Source organism: Saccopteryx bilineata, chromosome 5, assembly GCF_036850765.1.
Source record: "Saccopteryx bilineata isolate mSacBil1 chromosome 5, mSacBil1_pri_phased_curated, whole genome shotgun sequence".
NCBI classification, from domain to species: domain Eukaryota; kingdom Metazoa; phylum Chordata; class Mammalia; order Chiroptera; family Emballonuridae; genus Saccopteryx; species Saccopteryx bilineata.
In genome coordinates this window covers 71,568,843-71,596,382 of record NC_089494.1, presented here as the reverse complement: position 1 = coordinate 71,596,382, position 27,540 = coordinate 71,568,843, and the positions used below count along the sequence as shown (strand labels likewise).

Sequence of the window (27,540 nt, the reverse complement as noted above, 5' to 3'; positions counted from 1 at the left end):
TAGCATTCTTGAAGGTGACAAACAAGAATAATGAGCAATACAGCTAAAGTTATAAGTATGATTTCAACTTCAGTATTATTACAGTATGTTCAGTCAGCCTCAGGGTTTAACCCACTCTCACCTGGAATGACTGAAATTGTTTTCAGTGCTCGGAGAACTCTGAATGTTCTCAACGCTGAGACATTGCCCAGGTCCACAAACTCTGTCACATATCTGCAATAGGGAGTTCACACACAAACACAACACACAAGAAAAGTTGGAGATATAAGGGGCCTACCACCTTACATCAGTTTCTTCTTACCTGGAATTACAGAAATAGTTTTCAGAGCTCTCAAGACTCTGAAAGTTCGAAGAGCTGAAACATTGCCTAGGCTTACAAATTCTGTTACATACCTGTAGAATTAAATCAGAGTTACTGATAGTTTTGGCAAAATTTATACTAAATAAAGAATGAAAGCTGGGTTTAATATATAAAGCCCATTGAGTTTAACAAATGGAATTGCTCTAGAACTCACGGTGCCATCTGCTAAAAGCTTCTTCTAAGGAAAAAATTTTGTTGCTTTATTTCAAGGCGATTTTCACTAATGTGAACAAATTTGTTTGCAAAGCTATTCAAAGTACAGTTGGTAGTATTTAATTATAGCCAGCAAATAACTTCATTTTGATGAAGTGGAAGACTATATTACATTTTTTTTATTTATCAGAAATATACCTTGCAATATGTATTCTAATATGTATTTTAAAAATATATAAAGCATATTAATTTGGCCTGTAAGCATACTCTACATTTAAAATAAGCCACAGCAACCTGATTTATACTGCAACTATTTTCATTCCTTTGAGCTTAACAATTTTTCAGAAATACTCACGCCATCACAATGACACTGAAATCCAACCAGTTCCATGGATCACGAAGGAACGTAAAATCTTCTAAGCAAAATCCTCTTGCCAAGATTTTTATAAGTGACTCAAAGGTATAGATTCCAGTGAATGTGTACCTAGGAAAAGCATCCGAATAAAAATTAAGCATTCTGTTTGTACTGTTAACATAGATGTTTTCAAATATAGCAAATCTTATCTTTCTGTGGTTTTTCAATTCACTAAAATTTTATTTCTATTACCATTTACCAAAAAACCCCCAAATAAATAAAAATCTACCAATTTAATTAATCTTACATGCCTGAGTAAAAAGTTAAACTGAAGAAATAATATCTTCTCTAAAAATATGAATATGATCATGTTTACCACTTAGGTTTTAGAATAATAGCTTCATGTGTTTTATCAATGATCAAACTTGATTTTCTAAAACAAATTTCTTTCTTTTTTTTTTGACAGAAAAAGAGAGAAAGTCAGAGAGAGGGACAGATAGGGACAGACAGACAGTAAGGGAGAGAGATGAGAAGCATCAATTTTTCATTGTGGCACCTTAGTTGTTCATCGATTGCTTTCTCATATGTGCATTGACCGGGAGGCTACAGCAGAGTGAGTGACCCCTTGCTTAAGCCAGCAACCTTGGGCTCAAGCCAGTGACCTTGAGCTTCAAGCCAGCGACTTTTGGGCTCAAGCCAGCTACCATGGGGTCATGTCTATGATCCCACCCTCAAGCCAGCGATACCACTCTCAAGTTCTTGAGCCCGTGTTCAAGCTGAATGAGCCCACACTGAAGCTGGGGACCTTGGGGTTTTGTTTATTGATTTTTTTTTTAGAGAGAGAGAGAGACAGAGAGAGAGAGAAGGGGGAGGAGCAGGAAGCATCAACTCCCATATGTGCCTTGACCAGGCAAGCCCAAGGTTTCGAACCGGCGACCTCAGTGTTCCAGGTCGACGCTTTATGACCTTGGGGTTTTGAACTTGGGACCTCTGTGTCCCAGTCCAACACTCTATCCACTGTACCACTGCCTGGTCAGGCTAGTTTTCAAATTTCTAGTAACCAAATAAGAAATAAGGAACAAGTAAACTTAATTTTTATATTGTTTTATTTAACCAATATATCTAAAATATTATCATTTCAATCATTAACACTAGCTAAATTTCAAGTTTCAATAGCCTTATATAGCTGGTGTCTCCCTCATTGGACAGGACATCTATAAAGGTAACATTTCTTAGTGTTGTTTACTTATAATAAAATATTTTACTCAAATTTCTTAATGATTAGAATTATTTGTAGAGATAATTTTCATGTCCAATCTAAGAAATAGACTTATCAGTCAGGCATTGAGGTATAAAACTGCTTCTTCTCTCTCTTTATGCATATATTTATATATAGATATATTATTGCAAGAAACTTTCCAAGTTATTAGTATTTAAGTGTGTGTGTACACAATTCCCAAATTTCATAGAAAAAATTCTTGAACCTAACCTTGTACCAGCTACTATCTCTATGCACTAAGGCCAGATCACTTAAACATGCTCAGGTTCAAATTTCAACCTCCAAAATGGTGAAAGACTTTTCCATTTTCTGTTTGATATAGTACATTTCTAGCCCTTTTTTTCTGACTGTTGACAATATAAGTTATTTTTGTTTTTCCCCAAACAGTTGAAGTAATTGTTTTTCAACACTGTGTTCTTTTGAAAAGTGTAATTTAAGTTTATTCTTCAGATCATTTTATCCAACCCACAAAGATTTAATTTACTCTTATTGAAAAACATTTTATTTTCCAGCCTGCTGGAATTTTGTGTATGAAAAACATTAGGAGTGTTATTTTTGTACTGTTTTCTATAGAAAATATTCTCCTATGAGGAACAAAACAATCAGAGAAAAATGTGTGCAGAAATCTTCACATCTAATTTTCATAAGAACATTTCTCCTTCATTTTTAACCAATTTAGTTGTTTTCGAAAAGAATATGTTTAATGTTCAATGGCTGTCTTTACTTATTATGAAGTAGCTGACTTTATTAGGAAGAGATATAATTTGCAATGTCAAGCTTACATATACTTGTGTTTTAGTTTGAGTCCTTGTGTATTGTACATAATCATCAAGACATTTCTATTTGGAGAAATAGCAGGCCTTATAAAAGGCCATCAGAGATAGTTTACATGTATGTTCTATTTATTATATTAATGGTTAGTGCCTTAAGGTCTATATTTACACAATTCTAAGTAATCTTCAGTTGTTAGGAATAAGATTAAAGTCCCTACTTCTAATCTTTTTTTTTTTTTTTTGGAAAAGTAAGAAATTTTGTTTAGATATTTAGAGTATATGGTGTTGATAGCTATTGAAGGAAGGAGAGCCCTAGAGTTTAATATCTGAGACAGATTGCAGAGAACGGGTGTTCAGAAGTCTCTATCAGCAAGCTAGACTGAACATGTAAGTGAGAATCAAGGAAACTTTGTCCTTTCTTGGCTCTGTGTCCACTAGGCTCCTAATCTTCCAGATGATTCTGTCCAGGTTATTTTTTCATTGTAATTATGGTGTCTATAGAAATGCATTACTGTACTATGCAATATGGTCCTCAGGCCATATCTGTGTATGCCCCTCTTTGTACAGGGACTGTTTCTACTATCATGACTTCTATTTCATGTCAGAACTGAGTTGGCTTCTCTTTCCATTGCACTGTGTGATTCGTGGGGTGTTTGTTTGCTTGTTTTGCTCTAACTGCTAATATTTTGCTTGTTTTTCTGCTAGAGATAATTGATCAGAAAACATGTGATAACTTTCCCAATGAAAGATGTAAGTAAAAAACAATTGTAAGGCTAAGACTATTTTCATAATGGATATAGTCAACTCTACAATGACTTTAAAAAAGAGACCTGCATGTTCAAGTCATAATAGTCATGTGTCTTTTTTATCTTTCTTTTAATAACGGTCTAAAAAATGAGATGTATACATATTTAAATGTTGCAATAATTTCTGTTGGGAAAAGTACATACAGAATAGTTTTATATAGATATGTTCATTTGTTAACCGGTAAATCATAAGTTGTAACTGAAAATTTTGTTAAATGACTTGCTTCAATACAAAAACTGGATTTTCTACTAACATATTTTCTAGGAAGCATTTCCAGGCTAGTATAAAAATATCTTTTTTGTGTGTGTGTATTTTTTTTTTTTCTAAAGCTGGAAACGGGGAGGTAGTCAGACAGACTCCGGCATGCGCCCGACTGGGATCCACCCGGCACGCCCACCAGGGGGCCATGCTCTGCCCATCCTGGGCGTCGCTCTGTCATGACCAGAGCCACTCTAGCGCCTGGGGCAGAGGCCAAGGAGCCATCCCCAGTGCCCCGGCCATCTTTTGCTCCAATGGAGCCTCGGCTGCGGGAGGGGAAGAGAGAGACAGAGAGGAAGGAGAGGGGGAGGGGTGGAGAAGCAGATGGGCGCCTCTCCTGTGTGCCCTGGCTGGGAATCCAACCCAGGACTCCCGCACGCCAGGCCGACGCCCTACCACTGAGCCAACTGGCCAGGGCCTAAAAATATCTTTAACATGTTAAATCACTGGCAAATTATGGCTAAGGATGGTACAATAAATCTTCATAGAAATCTATAAAAATAGTTAGAAATAAAAGTGGCAGTATTTATCAAAATAACTCATACTCATTGGAATTTACTTTATAAACTGTAAGAATAAAATGATAATTTTTTATTAAACTAAATACCTAATTATTGTATTACACTATATATCAATAGCTTATATAACCTAAACATCTTTGTTTCACTAAAAAATAAGTTTCTTTATCATGAATAACCTTATATGTGACATAAATTAAGTAATTATGTTGATCTAATGCAGAAATTATGTTATTGTATACTATTTATAACCTTTTTTAAACAAATACTATCTTGAATTCGCTAGAAAAAAATACTTCACAGAAGTCGCCTAATAACTTTTCTTATCTTCTTTCATATTACAAAAATAATTTTTTCTTAGAAGTGTTTAGTTTGACTTCAGAAAGTGGAAACCATAAGTCAGACTAAAACCGTGAGGAACTTTTAGAGAATTTGAGTGTGTATTCCTCTTGCAAGAAGTCATTCCTACTTACTCTACATTCTTTGTCCAGTCTGGAGGGTTACTCAAAGTCATGAATACACAGTTGGTCAAAATAGTGCACATGATAAGCATGCTGAATAAAGTAGATTAGTTAAGGAATAAATGCTAGTACATTATCATGGTCATTTACAAATGATACAACACACACAAAGATCACAAACACAAACTACCTGTAAAATTAATATTATTTGTTTTAAAACAATAGAAAATATAATAAATTTCAAAACCAGTCATATATTATTATTCCACTCTTTTTACATTTTCCATCATTTCCTCACGAAACTGAATTAAATAGAAAGAGATCTCTAACTGAAGCAAATGGGAATTTTCCATTCCAATTAGTTGTGTGAAATTGCATTGCATGGGGAAATTACCATTCTTTAGTGAGTTTACAGTATGGAACAAGTGTAAAAGTTGTAGTTCAGATATAATTTAAGATATCCACTAACTAAGAAAATGTTAATGACCACAATGTAAAAAACCTAAGAATAGATAGCTTGGTATAGACAAGAATTACATTGATTTAGAATTCTACTATAATGAGATAGATGCTCTAGTAGACTTACAGTGACTAAACAACCCCAAATATTATTTTCCTGAGAACTAGTGTAATAATTTCTCTTAGGATATCAATCCAGACTTCACTCTAAGGAAGCTTATGATTATTTTGAGAAGAATCTTTTATTTTTAATATATATACTTTCCAGTGTTAAACCATAGAATGAGTGAATTTAAATGTACTTCAAAAGTTATCAGTTCCATTTCCCTACCTCTAGGGTAATCAATCTTTTGTCTCTCTTTTTATTTTTATATGAGCCTATTTTGAATCTGCCTAGATGAAATGCCTTCTTGAAAACTGCCTCAGAAGAGCATAGTATTTCTATTTTATCATTATTTGAAAATTTGCTTGAAAGTCACACCTATTCTGTCATTTCACATACCCTTTTTGACTATCACTGTAACTAGTTTTAAATTCCATTATTTTAATATATATTATCTATCAGATAGTAGGCACATAGTATTTTAATAAATAGTTTCTAAAGGAAGGAAAGAAAGAAGGAAGAAAAGGAAGGAAGGAACGAAGGAAGGAAGGAAGGAAGGGAGAAAGGAAAGAAGAAAAGGGGGAAGGAAGGAATGGAAGGAGGAAGGGAGGGAGGAAGGGAGGGAATATAGGAATGGAAGGAGAGAGGGAGGGAGAAAGGGAGAAAAGAAGGGAAAAAAGGGACAGCAAGACCCAGGTGCTGAAGGTACAGAGCCAATTAAGGCAAAAATATTTGAACATTTAGTAATATAGATTATGATACAATAGATTGCATATATATATATATATGTGTGTGTATATATATATGTGTGTGTGTGTGTGTGTGTGTGTGTGTGTGTGTGTATATATATATATATATATATATTTGTATTTTTCTGAAGTGAGAAGCAAGGAGGCAGAGAGAAAGAATCCTGCCTCTCACATGTGCCTGACTGGGATCCACCCGGCATGTCTACTAGGGGGCGATGCTCTGCCCATCTGGCACATTGCTCTGTTGCAACCAGAGCCATTATCTAGCACCTGAGATGGAGGCCCTGGAGCCATTCTCAGCGCCTAGGCCAACTATGCTTCAATGGAGCCTCAGCTGCAGGAGGGGAAGAGAAAGAGAGAGGAAGGAGAGGGGGAGGGGTGGAGAAGCAGATGGGCGCTTCTCCTGTGTACCTTGACCGGAAATCAAACCCAAGACTTCCACACACTGGGCCAACACTCTACCACTGAGCCAAGCGGCCAGGGCAATAAACTGTTTCTTTAGCAATGGTTATATATAGTCTAATTGAGGTTAATAAAAGTGTAAAGGAGCTTTGCTTTTGCTCCTACTATGCAATGTATTTCATTTACACATTTACTATCAGTTGTAATTTTACTTCTAGAAGCATTCTATAACACAACAGTCATTTTTTAATATAATATTATATAAATAGGATAGTCATTTATAATTTTTTACAAGTAGCAGAAAATCAATGAGAACAATGGATTAAACAATGTTACCATTACAAAGAAATATATATATATTTTAAAAGAAATAATGACATTTTGTAAAATATCAACCACTAGAAACAACATTTAGACAATTCACATGAAAAGGATATGAATGTACCAAAATCTTAATAGCAATTTTTCTAACAGGGTTTAGCGGAGTTAAAATATACAAGGCAGAGGTGGCACTGAATCGGAAAATCGCCTTCCCTTTATTCAATACTATAAAAGTCTGAAAAAGAAAATATGAGAAAAAATTAATAGACTAGACATGTGGCTTATTTGAAGAGCTTACACACATGAAGAACATTTTACCTGATTTATTGTTCAAATTTGTTTGCTTAAACCAGTTGGTATACAATAATCATAAAAATGGTGGATGTTTATCCCCTAAAATAACATACAGCCACAAACAAAAATATGACTTACCATTAGCTAATTTGTCTCTAAAGTTCCAACTTCATAATACAAATTAATATCTTACACAAAATTTTTACCAAGTTATAAGGTAACTTTACAGACTCCAATTCTATTTAAAGCTTACCATCTATCTACAGTTTTGGTAACTTTTCAATTTATTCTCTACATATTGTTATTAAAATAATCTTTTATAAATATTTTAGTTACATCTCTATTTTCCCTATGGTAGTTGTACTACTTTAAAATGTTCAGTACCTGTTTTGTTGTGTCCATAGATCTGCTGGTAAAACTGAGAAGGGACTGCTACATTGAAAATTAGTCTGAAATCCATCATTTTGAAGGGCGTTCTGTAGCTAAAATCCTATCATCTGAAACCTATAATAATCAATTTAGCATTTAAGCTGTGCTACCCAATGATTACCTACCACATTTATTTGGGATCATCTTTTATTTTTTCCACCAAGGCATCTGTCTGTGCTCCAGCCAATTCAACCCCTTTGTCAATACCATCACAACCTGAACTTCTCCCTCTGACTTTAAAGAATGTCAGAGTCCCAGAGGAAGGAGGAGGCTAAAAGCTCTCCTATGCAAACTCCCTCCCATTGTAGGTCTGTAACAGACTTGAAAATAAGATCCCCACCTACAATGCTCCACTATGATATCAAAGGTTCTTAGTTGTGTCTGCAAATTACAATCCCTGGGGTGATTATAAAATTGCCAACATTCTGAAGGATGGGCACAGACATGGTTATGTTTTAAAATGTTCTCAAATGATTCTACTATCCAGCCAGGGTTGAAATTCCCTACTCTCTGGGAATATTCTCAGCTTTCAAAATCAACTCTTCCATTATGTCTTTCCAAATAAATCACACTGCATTTGGATCACTCCTTAATTGTTTTCTTTACCAGTTAAGTCTTAGAATATTAATCTGCACATGAGGACATGTTGCTTTTAATTATAGTCAAGCAGCAATTTACAGTTGGGGTTCATTCACTAAGGACTAGGTTAGAAGTTGTTATAAACCACTGAGCATATGAAGTCTATAATCTTCTTTTCCTCCACATTTTTCACAGTATTAATAGTGTTATTTGCAAATACTTATTTTAATTAAATGTGGCTTTACTTTTAAGATGTAATTTACCTTTAAGACATCTATTCTATATATTCATTTACTTAATAATATGTTTTTACACTTTAACTAAGGGCTATATGTATACATTCATGTTCACTGACAACATGTGCTGTTTGAGTAGGTAGTCAGAAACATTTACATTGTGAGTATAAAGGGCAGAGAAAACAATTTCTTTGTACAGTGCCCTTTTGTATTTAAGACCATGGAGCCAACCATTACCTAACCAACTTTTTTCTTTTTTTCATAAATGCATTCTATAAAGTTGAACAAGTCTATGAAGAGAAGAAGTAAACAGTTCTTTACTCGTACTGAGATTATCCAGCAGGGACAGTGGACATTGGGAAGACTTCCCTGGAAGCACAGATGCATTAAAGGATTTTCTTGACTTCATAGGATTAGATCATCTAATATGATAGTTAAATAACCTAGATCCACTTAGGCAGTCAATGACAGCAGTCACATGTAAAGTTCACCATAATTCAAGGTCCATCTGCTTGTGTGGGTTTTTTTTTAACAGTTTCCCTGAAAAAGCAATTTTCACTTGTAACAATAGGAGAAGGTTTTATTTTGAAAAAATATCCAAAAGCAAAGTCAACATAGATACACCATTTCAGCAATTTCAGCGTGGAATCATATGCTACTCCTGCGAGATTAGCCTGGGTGGTACTAATGGGATTCAGCATGACATGCCAAGGGCATCTTCACTGACAGCCAGCTCTGGAACGGAGCTGGTCTATGAACAAAATGCCAGTTTCTTTCTGCGAAGCAACATCTAACACACAAAAACACCCCTTGAAATCTGAGAAGTTAAGAATAAAAGAATAATATCCTATACCAAACTCTGGTCTTCAAGTAATAAAGTGACCTAAAAAATAAAGGTGATGAATTGCTACTAAGGTGATGAACGTTATAGCTGAAAGTATATTAAACTGGTCCCTGTCCACTGCAGAACGGCCCTTGCTTCTTTTTTCCAGATAAACACACATTTTATATAGCTTTACTAAACTGTTTACTTCTTGGGACAAGAATAAACTTTACATATCTGAGCAGGGAAAACCACATCAATCAGAGAATTCAAAAGTGTATACAACAATTTTTTTAACATATTCTTTTATTATGTTAATAAACACCACATATAGTTTTGCTTAGTGGTGAAGAGTATGGGGTCTGGAGCTTAACTGTGGATTCAAATCCTGAATTCACCACTTATGCCATGTGATCTTGGGCAAGTTATTTAACCTCTCTGGACTTCTCTTTTTATCTGTAAAATGATGCTAACTTAGGATCTGCCCCACAGGCTCTTTGAATATCAAATTAGTTATGTTTGAGTTCTACTCAAACAGTGCCTGACAAACTATGTGCACAAATGTTAGCTATTATTATTATCACTGTCACTATTCTTAAGTTATTTCCTGGTCAACTTAAATGCCATTAAAATACATTGTGCTGTAGCTCATCTGATTAAATTAGGTACGGTATGTAAATGGACTTTTAATGGCAACAAACAGTTACATAATGCTTTACGACTTTAAGCAGATTATGGGTAGACAAATTATAACTCTTTGCTGAGGTTGGAGTCTAAAAATACCAATTTACTCAAATGATTCAGAATGTTTGGCATCTCCCTTAGGTAGTAGCCCCTTTTACAAAGAAGTGGCCTTCGTTTTGGTAGGAAGATGCTCTGAAGAATACTGCTAAATATATCTTCCTTGAAAAATGCTAATGTTAATCTCTATTATTCTCTTTTTTCCCCATTAATCTTACCAATTCCCTTTCTTAAAGACACTACTTTTTTGTAACTAATAAATATATTTAATCATGTCAAAAGTAAGTGAGACCCCTGTCTCTTGAAGATATCTTTGTAAATATATATATTTTTAGAGGAGAATTGTCTTCTGGTTTCTTGGGGGATGTTTCATTGTCATCATCATGGGTACTAGATTTCAAATTTTTCTTTATCGATACTATAAAAAAACTATTGGAATAAACTAATTTTAGAAATATATGAATATATATTAAATGTCACCTTTTATGAAACTAGCTGAAAGGAAAAATAAAGAAACCTTAACTATTTAATTTTGTGTTATGGCTTTAAATAAAACATTTTCAAACTTGCTCAAAGTGTGGCATATGTTCTAGCAGCATGAGTCCCACTCCTAGGCTTGTTAGAAATGCAGGCTCTCTGGCCCCATGCAGACCCATGAAATCAGAATTTGTATTTTATCAAAATCCTCAGGTGGTAAGTATGTACATGCAAGTTTGAAAAGCACTTCTTTAGAGAAATAGGCATAGTGCCCTATCGAAATGTCAATTGTCAGTTCCTTTACCCATCATTTATCTTATAAAGTTTTTTTTTTAATTTTTTTTTTTATTATTTATTCATTTTAGAGAGGAGAGAGAGAGAGAAGCTGGAAGCATCAACTCCCATATGTGCCTTGACCAGGCAAGCCCAGGGTTTCGAACCGGCGACCTCAGCATTTCCAGGTCAACGCTTTATCCACTGCACCACCACAGGTCAGGCTAAAGTTAAATACTGCTTAAAGAGTGTGATTTCATTAGCCATTCTTTTAAAAAGGCTGACTTCAACTAATAAAGATGTTTGATATCTTCTTTAATTTGTAACCCATCAAGTCATGGTAATATCAATTTATCTTTATTTCTACACAGACCTGTTTTTGTATTTGTGAAAACAAAATATAAAATGTGGCTATTAAATACTGCACAGCTGATTTAACTTAATAAAAATTAGCTAGGGCCCTGGATGGGTACTCAGTTGGTTAGAGCATTGTCCTGATATGCCAAGATTATGGGTTCTATCCCCGGTCAGGGCACAGATAAAATCAACCAACAAATGTATGGATGAGTAGAAAAGCACTCTCTCTCTCCTTTCCTCTGTCTCTCAAATCAATAGACAAAATAAATTTTTTCAAGAAACTAGCTAATTCTGACAAAATCATGTGGTTTATTTGAGAACCAGAAACCCCAAGCCAAATAACTAAAAAATAAGATTATCCGCTTATAGCTCTTTTTTTGCCTGGCATTATTCTGTTGTATATCATGTGTTTAAATATGTCAGCAATAACAGATATTTTGCCTTGTTGATGTCAATTTTAATTTTATCTCAATTTCTGTGAAATTGCAGAAATGGTTTATTTCTACATATCTCTTCACTGTAGCCAAATCTTGCTTTCATTTCTTATAAATGCTTCTACTTATTATAGAATAAATATTTAATAGTAGAAAATTGTGATGCAGTATGTATATGAGTCTGAGAAAAGTATATTAATGTTAAGTGTTTAATTAACTTTGGACGTATAGCTGAACTTTCAAAAGTATAAAACAGGCACTCACTCTCTTACTGATATAGTACGGGTCCAAATCCTCCAGCGGCTCTGACACCATCTCTGGAGGAATGTCTCCATAAATAAACGGAAGGTTTTTTCCAGCTTCCAAGTCACTATTTGGCTTTGGTTTGTTCTCATCATCATTGTCTTGTTCTCGTTTGGGGTTCTTGGCTTTCTCTTCTGCAGCCCGTTTTTCGATAGCAGCAAGAGATTCTCTAGTAAGAAGGCGGAAGCTTTCGGGTCCCGGGGGTACCAGCAGTGCCTGTGCCATCTTTTCATCCTGTACATTTAATTACGTTTAGCCTCTTGCATAAGAATTGCCTACAAAAAAAAAATGGATGAGAGTTAGGAAAGTAAATGAATGAGAGGGACTGAGAAAATTAGCCAAGATGTTATTTAATGTTTCTTCTAGGAATTTTTAAAAAGTATTAGGCTTTCAGTGCTACAGTACAAATTTTAATTTGAGAACATCATTATTCGATCTAATTTTCAATAAGGCCAACTTTATGTGTCTATCAAAACTCTGTTCTAAGGCCTTTGAGCTAAAATATATCATACTTTTGGTAAAAAGAGTAATGCCAGGAATGCTCGTCAAAATATTCAAAGACTCATATTTTTCTGTTCCCTCCTTTATCACCTCTTACTCTTCAAAGAAAGAAATATTGATGACAAGACAATATTACAGACTGACTCATAACATCTCAGGACGGGAAAGACATTTTGTGTGGCCCCACCAGTGCTCTGGGCATCAGCATCATTGAGCACTGGTTCTCTAGGCAAGGGCTGACCATTAGCAGGGACAGGGAAGTCACAACTCTTTTTCTTTTCAGCTTTTTGTTTCAGATCTATGGGCTATTCTGTGACAATGCAGAATACTACATTTACTGCCTTTTCTAATCTACTGCTCTTGAACTGTTCCAAGACAATTTTCAGATTCTTCCCAAATCTTTCATTTGGTATAGTGGTTAAAAGCCTGGACTATGGAGCTAGACACCCTCGAGTCTAAACTCTGGCTCTGTCTCTCATAAGCTACATGGAATCCCCTCAGTGCTTCAGCTTTCATCTATAAAATAGGATAAGAGAACTGACCTCACAGGAATACATGAACTAATTTACATTAACTGTCTAGAGTAGTTTCTGAAACTAGGAAGCAATATTTTAGTGTCTACTATCATAATCTAATCATTCTCAGTGCATCCAGCCATTATTTCTATTGCAGTTCCAAGCATTTTCACAATTCAAGTCACTCTCCTTTAAATAAGGTCTTTATTTGCTGGAAGCACAACCGACCACAGAGCTCCAGGAAAGAGCTGGAAAGTGCTGCTTACATGGGGGCACTCATACATGCCTACCACCTGGCTGGGAGAGGAATCGAGGGGAGGCAGACATGTGCTAAATAAGTTTTGAAACATAAGCTAACAGTTATTTTATTTTGCATTGTGCCAAAAGTACCACATTTTAAAATTTAATACAGAAAATAGAAACAATAACAAAATACAATGAGTGCATTAGTTTTTTGGTAGAAAAATATAAAACCGTGACATCAAAGTAATCTTCCAAGTCATCTTGACATTTTCCCTCTCCTCAACCACCCACCCTGCCCTGACACTTAGTCTAGTATCCATAGCAGTTTGTCCCTAAAAGGCTTTCTAATTCTTGGTAGTTTGTTGCAGAGAAATATTGAGCTTATAGATAATGAGACACTCTAGATCCTATTGTAACATAAAAAAAATTATATAGGTTTATATGTTTTCTGAAATTATATCTGGGTTACCGGTTCCCTGGTCTGGTCTAATGACAAAAAGAATTTTAATAGCCGGGGTTTTTTTTCTTTTTTATTGAATTTGTATTTATAATATGACCATTATATTTTCCAATACTATGAAGGTATAGTCTAAATAAGTTATAAAATATTAAACTTGTCAAAAAATTGTGCCATCTTTTTTACAAGTTCTGAAAAAGACCTTCTGACCTGAGGTAAGAAAGGAGGCTTTTTTTTTTCTTTTTGGTGCTCTATTGAATGATATGTGAATGTAAATCAGAATGTTTGAGAAAGTTATTCTGTTTTACTAAAAAGAAATAAATAAATAAAATATTTATTTTGTGTCTTCTACTTCTAAATTCAAAGCAAAAGGTAGAGTTGATGTTTTCAGCTATTTTCTGTCAGTTTTGATTGTCACATAATCAATCCAGCTCTAAGCTGTGTGCAATAGTCACAGCTTTTATACTCGAGTGTGGAAGGAGCTCGCCCTTAACTGCAAGCCTTAAATACCCAGCATGTGTAATTCATCTGTTGCTCATCACGTAGAATGGATGAATTGAATGGGCAATATTCTTCTCAAGTGCTAAATGAAAATAAAACAGCGTGAGAAACATATCTTAAACTTTTTCTGTGAAACATGGTAGCTTTACTAGGAGAAAAGAAAGGTTACTTTTGTATTTGAGCTTGAAATGAATTTGTTTTCTTTATTGACAATGGAATGAAAAGCATGTAGCATTTGGAATCAGAGAGCTGGGTTAGTACTGAGTCTGTCACTAATAGTTTGCCTGTGCCACTCAAATTTCCTCAGTCTCAGTGTCATTGAAGTGCCTTATCATATATGTGGCAACACTTTGCTATAAAGAAAATAAGTAGGGGCCCTGGCCGGTTGGCTCAGCGGTAGAGCGTCGGCCTGGCATGTGGGGGACCCGGGTTCGATTCCCAGCCAGAGCACATAGGAGAAGCGCCCATTTGCTTCTCCATCCCCCCCCTCCTTCCTCTCTGTCTCTCTCTTCCCCTCCCGCAGCCAAGGCTCCATTGGAGCAAAGATGGCCCGGGCGCTGAGGATGGCTCCTTGGCCTCTGCCCCAGGTGCTAGAGTGGCTCTGGTCACGGCAGAGTGACGCCTTGGAGGGGCAGAGCATCGCCCCCTGGTGGGCAGAGTGTTGCCCCTGATGGGCATGCTGGGTGGATCCCGGTTGGGCGCATGCGGGAGTCTGTCTGTCTCTCCCCGTTTCCAGCTTCAGAACCCTCCCCCCCAAAAAAAGAAGTAGCTATACTCATTACATTGGAGTCTCCTGGTTTCTAAGTTTTAAAATAAAATGTGGTTAAAAATATTGAATGCAGAAATCTGTCAATCTTTGGAGATGGCTTTGATTTCTCCGAAATGACATGGAACAAAGATCATCACACAAGTATGAACACATTTAAAAATAAGTAGTTCTTTACTTTTGTGTTAACTTATCAAGGCTAGAATAAAGAATCTGAGTCTTGGTCTAAAGGAAGTATAGAAGTCTCTTGGAAATTCCCATACTCATGTCTCTTAAATCCTGAAAACACAGGTCAGTTCCAAACTTACAGCTTTTCTTCTGCATGGGGGAACTGTTAGGCTGAGGCAGTAAAGATTACAGGAAGTAGAGTTTCTGATGGCTTCACCTGCAGCTTTGCTGTTTAGAAACCTCTCATTGTTCTTTTGGTGTTCTATTTTAATTTTAATTCTAGTTTAAATTTTTTCTTTCTCTTTCTTGTTCTTCATGAGCTTATTATGTGGAGCTCTTACATAATTTTATATTCCTATTAGAGGAGACTTTAAAAAATTAATTCCTGCCAATGTCTTGGTGTGGAATATATATTATTAATGAATATATGTGCATCATTATTTATTAAAATACATCAAATTTAATATAACAAATTTTCTCCAGAACTGTCCTTGCAAGGACAAAAATGATAAGAAAAGAAAAGATCTGGGATGATCTCTGATTAAAAATTAGTGTCTGTGAGTGAGGCAAAAGCATCCCCCTGTTAAAGATAAAAAGATTGTGATTCAAAATATCTCATTACAGGAATGGACCACAGAATTTCAAAATTGGAAGGGAATTAGGATAATTTACTGAAGACATTTATTGTGAGACTACTATGTATCAATACTGTGCTTGAACTAGGCACCTATGGTCCTTGCCATTAAGGAGCTGACAGTCTATAGGGAGAAACAGATATTTATACAAGTAATTATAATGCAGTTATTTACAGCTGGCTATTGTCTGGGCTCCATAAAAAGTAACAATATATTCTTCCTATGGAAGGGAGGGAGTGGTATGGTTCTGGAAAGCTTCTCTGAGGAAGTGATATTGAGGTAGGTTTTGTAGACTGGTTGGGATTTGACCAATTAGCTGTGGTGGTTGTAGTTGGGGGTGGATTAGTAGTAGGACATATATGTGGAGACATCCAAGCATGGAGACAGCATGTGCATGGACCTAGGAACAACAAAGAGCATGGAGAGTTTGGGAGGAAGTACAGGAATTTACTAAGCCTGGAGGCTAACCTGCCCAAAAGGGAGTGGTAAGAGAAAGGACGAGAAAGTTGGGCAGAATATAGATTATTAAAGGTCTTCTACAGAACGAAAGGTAATCCAAGAATGGGGAGTGTCATGGTCAATTTGAAGATTAAAAAGAGTGTGGCAGTATTACTACATTAGGTAGCTAGTTAGTTATTAACAAAGGAAGCAAGCAAATGGAATCCGACATTAAGCCAAATTAACTAGGGCGGAGCAGCTTCACAGTTACTCCAGGCCTCAGAGTTTACAGGAAAAATGGTTTTTCCGTCTCCCCAGGGAATAACTAGCCCTTTTTCATAGATTATGGAAGTGGGGGAGCAGAGGGAGGAACTAGTGAGGTGGAAATTCCTCTGCTGAGGCACATACAGTAGAAGCCAAATGACAAGACAAAACTATGGAGCATGCACAGTAGAAGCCAAAATGGCAACTATACAGGGGAAGAGTCTGTGGGAAGGATCAGATAGGATAAGGGCAGAACCCTGGAGGATCCAGGAAAGGGGTTGGATAGATGATAGGCCCAGCACAAGCCCAAAGACTTAGGAAGAAGATTGGTTTGAAAGAAGGCTTATCACTTCCCAAACTCAAGATGATACAACCAAAGTTTAAAAAGGTCCAATGCATTCAGCTCAGTATTCTCTTTGTAGCAGCAACATGGGCCCAAGTGCAGCCCTGGCTGTATCCCCTGCTCCACTGAGCCTTGCTAAATGACATACAGATGAGGAAATGAGACACAGAGAAGTTCTGCATCTCTGAGTCCTGCCTCTTCTGGGCCTGATGGCTGTAAGGGTGAGCCTGTGACCCCAGAGGCTGGACGTCTTCAGCAGTAAGACAGAGCTAAGCTACCAGGTGATAGATGAGAGGGTGCAGAAGCCTCTACAGGACATCTGTGCCCTATCCACTCTTCTACTTCCAATAAATCTTCCCACCTGTAAAGCCAGGAGCCACGGCCACTATCACAGCCGCCTTGGCCCATGCAGGTTCGCATTGGATTCGGACAGACGGTAAAGAAACAACGGAGCCAAAAACTGGTGGGCCATAGTCTTTAATCCTAGCTTGCACCCAGCAGGTAAGTAAAAACACACACTGGGCTTCAAAACCCACTGACATTCAGTGCTCACAAAGCTACTGACTTAATCCGAGTTCTCCTAGAATCAAAGGTTTCTAGCTCAGCAGACTTATTCACCTCTGTTCCCCATCTCCTTCCTTCTCCCTGCACAAACTCTGCACTAACTGGCTTTTCACTCAACACTCCACCATCTTGGCTGCTTCTCCTGGCCACATGGCCTCTTTCTGTCTCTGCTCTCTCCTCTAAAGATAATCTCAGGAACCAAGAGAGCAAGCTCCTGTTCTGCCCCCATTTTATAGTGTAGAAATCAAAACCTTTAATCCAATATACAAAATAGGGAAGTCTCTAATACAAAGTCACTTATCTGGGGCATGATGGGATTGTACCACCCCACATCAAAAAGGGTGGGAAAGGCTTAATCCCAAAACCAAGCCCCAGGCTACAAGGATTCTGCCTGCCCACAGCCCACAGAGACACACATTAATATCACCTGGGCAACGGCCTCCATGTGGGCAGCGCCATCTTTAACAAAGTGAGCATAATACATTTTATCTGCCCAACACCACCACACTTCACATCCTCCTGTACCTGTATCCTTGAAATGAGTTTTCTGTGATACTGTGGAAGAACCTATTTCTAGAAGGTCTGCAGACCTGCCTGGGTCCTAATTCATGTCTGGCAACAGTATGAAGCTTAGACAAGTAGAAAGTGATCTTAGAACAATTGATTTCCAAAATTTTGATTTCAGAATCTCTTTATACTCAAAATTATTGATGACCTCAAAGAGCTTTTGTTTAAGGAGGACTTACACATATTTACCATAATCAAAATTAAGAGAAAAAAATTTTAAACTTTTATTAATTAGCTTAATAATATCTTGTATGTTTACATTAAAAAAAAATGTTTACTGAAAATAATTATATTAACCCAAACAGAAAGAATTGAGTGAGAAGAACAAATTTGTTTACATTTGGGTAAACTCTTCTCACCTGGTTTAATGGAATACAGTTATATATATACTTATACAGGGGATTCATAGTTTATGACACAGTTCTGTTCCTACAACACTGATGTAACCTGAATTTTTGTGAAAGTCCAAACACACTGTTGCCTGACCAGGCAGTGGTGCAGTGGATAGCATGTTGGACTGGGATGCGGAGGACCCAGGTTTGAAACCCTGAGGTTGCCGGCTTGAGCATGGGCTCACCAGCTTGAGCACAGGGTCACTGGCTTGAGCATGGGATCATAGACATGACCACATGGTCGCTTGCCCAAAGGTTGCTGGTTTGAAGCCTCAGGTTGCTGACTTGAGTAAGGGGTCATTCGCTCTGCTGTAGCCTTCCCATCGCCCCACTCAAGGCACATATGAGAAAGCAATCAATGAGAAACTAAGTGCCGCAATGAAGAGTTGATGCTTCTCATCTCTCTCCCTTCAGGTCTGTCCCTATCTGTCCTTCTCTCTGTCTTTCTCTCTGTCACACAAAAAAAGAAAAGAAACACCCTAGCTTAACACAAATGGAACACTTGCACTTTTTTTTATTAATTAATTTATTGTGTTAACATGGATTCAAATGTCTTACTCAATATAACACTTTCACCCCCAACCACATGCCCCCATTACACCCTTTTTGCCCCCCTCCCCTTAACTCTCTCTCCCCCTTTTCTCTGGAATTTGCTATCTTGTTATCTGTATCTATGTGTTATATATACACCGTACTCCCCCATGTATAAGATGCATCTTAATTTGGGGGCCCAAAATTTGAAAGAAAATGTATTACATAAAGTTATTGAACTCAAGTTTTATTCATCATGAAATTCGGCCCTGGCCAATTGGCTCAGTGGTAGAGCATCGGCCTGGCGTGCAGGAGTCCCGGGTTCGATTCCCAGCTGGGGCACACAGGAGAGGCGCCCATCTGCTTCTCCACCCCTCCCCCTCTCCTTCCTCTCTGTCTCTCTCTTCCCCTCCCGCAGCTGAGGCTCCATTGGAGCAAATATGGCCCGGGCGCTGGGGATGGCTCCTTGGCCTCTGCCCCAGGCACTAGAGTGGCTCTGGTTGCAACAGAGCGATGCCCCGGAGGGGCAGAGCATCGCCCTCTGGTGGGCAGAGCGTCGCCCCCTGGTGGGCGTGCCGGGTGGATCCCGGTCGGGCGCATGTGGGAGTCTGTCTGACTGTCTCTCCCAGTTTCCAGCTTCAGAAAAATACAATAAATAAATAAATAAAATAAAAGAAATTCATAAAACTCCTCATCTGAGCAAAAAAGCAGGAAATGCAAGTAAAAAAACTACAACCACTGTATAAGACGCACCCAATTTTTAGACTCCAAATTTTTCAAAAAAGGGTGCTTCTTATACATGGAAAATATGGTATATAATTTCACAAATCCCTTCACATTCTCTGATCCCATCCCCTCATCTCCCTTCTCTCTGCTCCCTGTGACTCCACCTCTGCCTCTATTCTGTTCCTCAGTTCACCTTGTTCATTAGATTGCACATATAGGTGAAAGCATATGATATTTTCTTTCTCTGCCTGGCTTATTTCACTTAGAATAATAATTTCCAGGTCTATCTATGCCATTGCAAAAGGTAAGATTTCCTTCTTTTTTATAGCTGCATAATATTCCATTGTATATATGTACCACAGCTTTTTAATCCACTTGTCCACTGACGGACACTTGGGCTGTTTCCAGATCTTGGGTATTGTAAACAATGCTGCAATAAACATGGGGGTGTGTTTCCTCTTTTGAATCAGTGGAACATTTGCATTTTAAAAGTCTGAAATGGTGTATGGAAGTGTGGTGGGGAATGCTAAATCCCTCACTCACATGCCATGTTACTCTGTATTCTGCCTCCGCATGCAACCAAAGTAGTTCACCCACATAGTACATAATGATGACGCTAATGGCAGAAGCCAAAACACTCACATCTCAATATTTTAAAGTTTTTATGGGAGCAAGCATCATAAACTCGAAATATATGTTGAGACTGTCATAACCCGAGGACCCCTGTATCTGTTTCTGAGTTCAATCTGTCAAGAGATGTTGTTTTTATCAAGTTAATTAAGAAAATCTTCACATATATATGTAGCTGGAAAAAGAGTGTTCAAGCAATTGTGAATAATCTTCTTGGATACACACCAAAATTACAAGTGGTAGTTTCTTAAATGAGTTTTAAAGCAAAATCTGGAACTAAACCAATGAACTTCAATTGATCTTGCCTTTTTCATGGATTTTATACCATCATGCATGAATAATTTAGAAAATATTGGCACATTGTAATGCATATTTTCCAAAGTTTGACAAATTTTATTCTATAACATTAAAATAATCACATTTGTTGATATCATTATAAAGCTAATGAAAAAAATCATAATGTCAATCTCCCAGGTGCAGGTAAAATTTTCCCAATATTCCAATTGCTACTTGAGAGCTCCAGTTTTAACTGTCAACAAATGATGTCACTTGCTTTTCTTGAAGTGACAGGCTTTTCATTTGTTCACATTTTGAGAAAAAATCTGCCAAATACCTGAGTCTCAATAACCATGGTTTGTCAGTTCTTCTTTCAAGTGAAAATAGTGTTTCAGGAAAAAAATATAGGTGGCTCATCCAGCTTTTGACTCACACAATCACACAAGTGCTTTTCTTTGAGACAAGAATGGTGCTTCATATGCAGCAGAAATGCTGTATATATTCTTCCCATTTCATCATACAGAATATTAAAAATGCATGTTCTTTAAGCTCAAGATTTAATAAAAGTAATATTTACTGCTTTATCATGATGTTCTTACATGAAATGAAATTTTTTTCTTAATTAAAGTGCATGTTAAAGCAAACAGGAACTACTCCTGCAGTTTGATGCCACTGCCTTGATTCCTGCTAAGCCATTAGCAGTTTTACCCCCATGACTTTTGCAGTATCAGTGCAAATTCCAAAACCGTGGCTAAAGGCACATGTCATCTTGGTATTATTAAGGTCATTTAGAACTTGCAGTCGCCCTGAGGGGAATTTGGGTACCCCCCACCCCAGCAGTCTGCAAACAGCCCTTTCAGAACAGCTGCCCAAAACGGAAGCAGATGCACACCAGTAGTCTTAAAGAAAAGGGCAAGGAATTTTGACCGAAGCTCTACTATTTAAGGGTGTAGCCTTGGCAATCAGAACTGTATTCAAGCTCTGGTTCTGCTATGTTTTAGAAGTGTGACCTTAGACAATTATTTTTATGCTTTATAATCTTTATGTTACTTATCTGTACATTATCTGCATTATCTGGAGATACTGATAGCACACACTTTATAAAGTTAATCTGACATTTAAATGACAAAATGCACCTAGAGGGTTAGCACAGTGCCCAGAAGATAGTAGGCCCTCAATAAGTCAGGGAGAAAACAAACCACGGCCAAAGTACTGTTTTAAAGGCACAAGGAGAAGATAGAAAATCATTGAGAATTTGTGATCAATTGATATGGAAGGGGCAAGGGGGGGGGGGAGAAAGAAAAGTTATGGCATTAAGCTCATTCTCAGATTGCTGGTTTAAGCCACAAATTGTCATTAACCCAACATATTAGTGGAAGTTTATAGGGCATGATAATAAATGCTGTTTTGGATTTATTTAGTTTGAGATGCCTGGGAGACAATTGGATGTATAATTAAAATATGGGTGTGAGACTTAGGAAAGCCATCTGGGTTGGAGAAATATTGATTAACAAATCAGTGGTTGAAACTGAAGCTAAGAATATTTGTTACATTGTCTACGGAAATAACTGGAAAGATGAAGATACAGGACTCCTGTATCAGTTTTTAAGGAGAGGGAACACAGAGTGTGCTAAGGTGCCAAGAAACTACAAAATTTAGCATTAGCAACATCATTTTAAAAAGGAAAAGTCAGGCCTCTTACCCCCTCCTTTCTGTGGAGAAAGGAAAGAGAAGAATGCAGGAGGAGGGGCTTGCAAGGGCAACTGGGTCAGCTAAGTCATAATTTAACTACAGAGTAAGGAAGATGGAATTTATCCGAAAATCTCTTCACTTCTCTTTTCTTAAAAGCCTTTAGGGTGTAGCAATGTTCTCCTTTTGATAGATCCTATAGATAAACATTGTAACAAGGCAGTAAAATTCAATGAGCTTGTTAATGAGATTCATGACCTTTGTACCATGCTTCTCCTCCTCACCAGCCCAGTCAGTGTGTAATTTGGTCTATAGCAGGGGTCCCCAAACTACGGCCCGAGGGCCGCATGTGGCCCCCTGAGGCCATTTATCCGGCCCCCGCTGCACTTCCAGAAGGGGTACTTCTTTTATTGGTGGTCAGTGAGAGGTCAGTGCAGATGCATCCTGTGCTCCTGGAGTACTGTATATGGTGGTGCCACAAAGCGCAGTGTCGCTCACGTACAGTACTACTTCCGGTGACGTGGGACGCACACGTCTTGGCTCCCGAAGCACATCATATCACTTGTTAGGGCTAGCAGTGACAAATATGGAACTGAACATTGACCATCTCATTAGCCAAAAGCAGGCACATAGTTCCCATTGAAATACTGGTTAGTTTGTTGATTTAAATTTACTTGTTCTTTATTTTAAATATTGTATTTGTTCCCGTTTTGGTTTTGTTTTTTTTTTACTTTAAAATAAGATATGTGCAGTGTGCATAGGGATTTGTTCATAGTTTTTTTGTAGTCCGGCCCTCCAATGGTCTGAGGGACAGTGAACTGGCCCCCTGTGTAAAAAGTTTGGGGATCCCTGGTCTATAGAAAGGGGCCTCCGAGCTGTGTGAAGGGCTGCAGGATTTGGGTTTGTCCTAGCCGCCTGTAGTTGCCGGCCAATAAACTCCTCAAAACTTCATTTGGACTTGGTGTCTTTGTAGAACTCGCTGGTCACTTTACAACAAGAGGATATCAGACAATGAAGTCAGAATAGTTATATGGATGCCAAAGGAAGAATTTCCAAGATGATAATTAAAAGGCATACATTGGATTTGACAATTAGTCCAACACCCTGCTCTAGAGTAAATGAGGTACAGACACAGAGAAGCTAAGTGTTGGGCAGATAAAATATATTATGCTCACTTTGTTAAAGATGGCCCTGCCCACGTGTAAGCCGTTGCCCAGGTGATATTAATGTGTGTTGGGGGCAGGCTGTGGGCAGGCAGAGTCCTTGTAGCCTGGGGCTTGGTTTTAGGACTAAGCCTTTCCCACCCTTATTGATGTGGGGTGGTGCAATCCCATCATGCCTCAGATAAGTGACTTTTTATTAGAGACTTCCCTATTTTGTATATTGGATTAAAGGTTTTGATTTCTGCACTATAAAGTGGGGCAGAACGAGCTCTCGCGGTTCCTGAGATTAGCATTAGATAAGAGAGCAGAGAGAGGCTACGTGGAAGAGGCCAGGAGAAGCAGCCAAGATGGTGGAGTGCTGAGTGAGAAGCCAGTTTGTGCAGAGAGAAGGAAGGAGATGGGGAACAGAAGTGAATAAGTCTGGTGAGCTAGAAACCTTTGATTCTAGGAAACTCAGATAAGTCAGTAAGTAGCTTTGTGAGCACTGAATGTGAGTGGGTTTTGGAGCCCAGGGTGTGTTTTTACTTACCCGCTGGGTGCAAGCTAGGATTAAAGGTAATGGCCTACCAGTTTTTGGCTCCATTGTTTCTTTACCGACTGTCCGAATCCAATGCGAACCTGCATGGGCCAGGCTGCTGTGATGGTGGCTGTGGATACTGGCCTTAAACTAAGAATCTTCACTGAAATGTATACTGGCAAATACAAATACTTGCTCTGCAGCAAAGCATTTTCCACACGTTCTATTCTTGACTGACTTTTCAGATTATACTTGACATTTTGAACTTGAATCCTACTATTGTGTGATTTGACTTTAAAGATCCAAGCTGTATATAAGTAGCTACAAAAAATAGATTTATATATTCAATTTAAATTTCTAGGCTCACATATCTGTATGCTTTGATGCCAGCATCAGCTTCTGAAACTATATCATGCCATATTTGTTAATGAATCAGAATTTGGAAAAAAAGGGATATAGTAAACATTTCTGATATATTACAGAATAACTGAGGCAAAGACCAAACTTTGTGTTTTTTTCATTAGTCATATAGACTGTAAATTCTCATCTTGTCAAATTTTCCTGAATTGCAGTTTGGCAAATTGCATTGGTCTACAACCAATTAGTATCAATAGTCTCTCTCTCTCTCTCTCTCTCTCTTTTTCTTTCTCTAGTGGTTTTTACAATTATGTAACAAACAATCAATTAGTTCTAGTCTATTACCATGGAAACATAATTATGTCAGAAGCTATAAATTTGCCATCTTCAAGGATGGAAAGTTGTTCTGTGTCACAGAACTTGAAAGATCAAGAAAAAAAATTCCACAATGTTCTTGATGACAACAGAGTGAGTTGCTGGAAAAAGACTGGGTCCATTCCTGAGGCTGTGTTTTCGTGGGATTAACAAGATATTATTATAGGAAGGACATAATCTAAAACATAGGATGGACCAATTAATTACCATCCTACTGAAGAAAGTTATTAATTATTTCAAATGGAATTTTCATTTTGGGTTAGTGGTTGTCAGGTATTAGTATTTGCCATATATTCTCAGGCAACATATGTGACCAAGAGCATAATATATTATTGAAAGCATTCAGAGAGCACTTAGCACATTATGGTAGCCACTGAACACTCTCCAAAGCAAATTAAATAATATTTTCTATATTTTGAAAGAGTTTTGAAATAATACCTGGATGATGTACCTATCTAAATAGGTGGCTATGAGGATTAAATAATAAACTGTTATGTGATAATTATACCTCAGACACTCTGTCATATAAGAATGCATATTAATTTAACCACCCTTATAATCTTATGAGGTTGGTATTATTATTATCCTCATTTTACAGATCAAAAAACCTAAGTGCAGATTGGTTAGATAACTTATGGCAGTTATCAGAGTAATTAAATCAAGGAGCTAGGATTTGAATCCAGTTGGTTCAGGGAAGAGCCTGGGCCGCAAGCCTACAAGATGGAATTTTTAGTTTATGTTTTCTGCGATGGAATAAGACTAAGTCAGCTACTTTATTGGGAGTTTACTGTGTATAGAGTTCCATGTTATGAATGGGGTGATGCAACCTAAGAAATATAGCAATATAGTCCTTACCTTCATTTTAATGGAGAGGATAAAACAAACAGGAATGAATTAATAACAAAAATAAAATCCATATCTAATAGATACATGTTCACATGTATGTGAATTACTTTGGAATTACTTTGAGGTAAATTAAAAGCCTAGGCTAATGTAAAGCCAGCAGCCAGGGCCAGAGCCACTATCAGAGCAGCCACCTGGCCCATGCAGGTTCGCATTGGATTCGGACAGTCGGTAAAGAAACAATGGAACCAAAAACTGATAGGCCATTTTCTTTAATTCTAGCTTACACCTGGCGGGCAAGTAAAAACACACACTGGGCTCCAAAACCCACTCACATTCAGTGCTCATAAAGCCACTGACTTATCCGAGTTTCCTAGAATAAAAGGTTTCTAGCTCACCAGCCTTATTCTCCTCAGTTCCCCATCTCCTTCCTTATCCCAGATACAAATTGCACAAACTGGCATCTCACTCAGCACTCAGCCATCTTGGCTGCTTCTCCTGGCCTACTCCACGTGGCCTCCTTCTGCTCTCTGCTCTGCTCCCTCTGCTCTCTCATGCTAATCATCCCAGGAACCAAGAGAGCAAGCTCCGTCCTCATTTTATAGTGTAGAAATCCAAACCCTTAATCCAATATACAAAACAGGGAAGTCTCTAATACAAAGTCACTTCTCTGAGGCATGATTGGATTGTACCACCCCACATCAAAACGGTGGGAAAGGCTTAATCCCAAAACCAAGCCCCAGGCTACAAGGATTCTGCCTGCCCACAGAGACAAACATTAATATCACCTGGGCAACGGCCTCCACGTGGGCAGCACCACTTTAACAAAGTGAGCATAATACATTTTATCTGCCCAACAGCTAGTTTCTTCTATCATGTAATTCTTGCTGTCATTATGGTGTCAAAAAATTCAGCATTACTACTGGTTTGAATAAACCTATGAGAAAATAAGTATAGCAAAAATATCACTATACCGTGACCAAGTGAAATCTAGACTTCTGCTACAATTGTTCTTTTCTTATTAGCTAAACACATGACTGTCTGCACATAAATGTTATTTTTACTGACTTGCTAATTGTTTAATAAGAGAAATTATGTCTGCCTTTCTCTACCTGGAATCAATGTCATGCCCCTGGAAAAAATAGCTGTATGAAAGCATGAGCTCATCTCTCTTCAGAACAATTTTTATCTCAGAAATAATTAGCTCCTAGGCGGTGAAGTTCCCCATGACTTTGTTCTTACCAAATAGCTATAAGCTCAGAGAGACGCCTGCTAAATAATAACCACAATTAAGCTAACTGTGTAATAGACAAATCAGCAGCATTGGTTTTATTGGCTCTTGAATTTTTCTCTTTTATTTCTGCAAACAGAAATTGTTCAACTCCCCAATATTCACTCCAGTCCAGATACCTCCTTTAAGTCCCCTGCTAGTCATTGGTTAAGTAGTAGACATGTGTTCTAATTCTGGACAACAGAAGGTGAGAAGTCCACCAGGTTGGTGTCTGTAAAAGGTTTCTTCACTTCTATGTAAAAGACCAAGGAGAAAAAATTCTCTCTTCTCTGGACCTTATTGGGATATAATACATGGTACCACTCCAGTCAACTTGCAATCAGAAGGAATGGCATTCTGAGTGCAAAGCTGACACACTGAGGGTGGCAGACCACAGAGACAGATCTACCCCCAGGCTCCTGGTGGTTCACTCAGCTCTTGGACCAAACAACCTCTGCACTGCTTGTTACATTCAATAAACATTCTTTCTGACTGAGACGATTTTAGACAGCTTTTCTAGTTACTGGCAGCTAATACACAAACAAATAATACTCATTGTTATGTTCAAAAACTTGACCAGTCCAGAAGCCAACTTCTAACCAAATACTAACCATGTATTTGTATATCTTTCACTCCATGCAAATCAGTGAGCTATGGATCCAGTTGCCAAATAAAAATAATAAAATTCAAGTAAATACAATTCTGAGTTATCTACTAAATACAAAGGATGAATGTTTCTCTTAAAAGAAAAAGAAATGAAAAGCTGGATCTGTCTCTTTCTTACATCAGTAGCCCCTGGCATCGTTCCATTCCCCGAGGTCACCTCTGCGCATCTCTGTGTGTTTGCCTATTTGGAGGAATAAA

The 27,540-nt window shown here is 37.6% G+C and overlaps 1 protein-coding gene across 5 annotated transcripts in view; it reads right to left on the bottom strand.

Annotated features, from left to right (window-relative positions):
• Window positions 1-27,540, bottom strand: part of LOC136337573 (sodium channel protein type 3 subunit alpha) — a 149,728-nt gene that overhangs the window by 101,840 nt on the left and 20,348 nt on the right. For 3 of the 5 annotated variants that reach the window (XM_066278940.1, XM_066278946.1, XM_066278942.1), the window contains exons 3-7: window positions 11,907-12,220; window positions 7,117-7,234; window positions 4,978-5,068; window positions 870-998; window positions 122-213 (exon numbers count right to left, since the gene is read on the bottom strand). In XM_066278940.1, coding sequence (XP_066135037.1) covers window positions 122-213; window positions 870-998; window positions 4,978-5,068; window positions 7,117-7,234; window positions 11,907-12,170 — 694 coding nt within the window. In that variant the 5' untranslated portion in view covers window positions 12,171-12,220. Of the gene's footprint in view, window positions 1-121; window positions 214-301; window positions 394-869; window positions 999-4,977; window positions 5,069-7,116; window positions 7,235-11,906; window positions 12,221-27,540 lie in introns of all 5 variants that reach the window. The other 2 variants (XM_066278941.1, XM_066278943.1) reach the window with 1 other exon arrangement.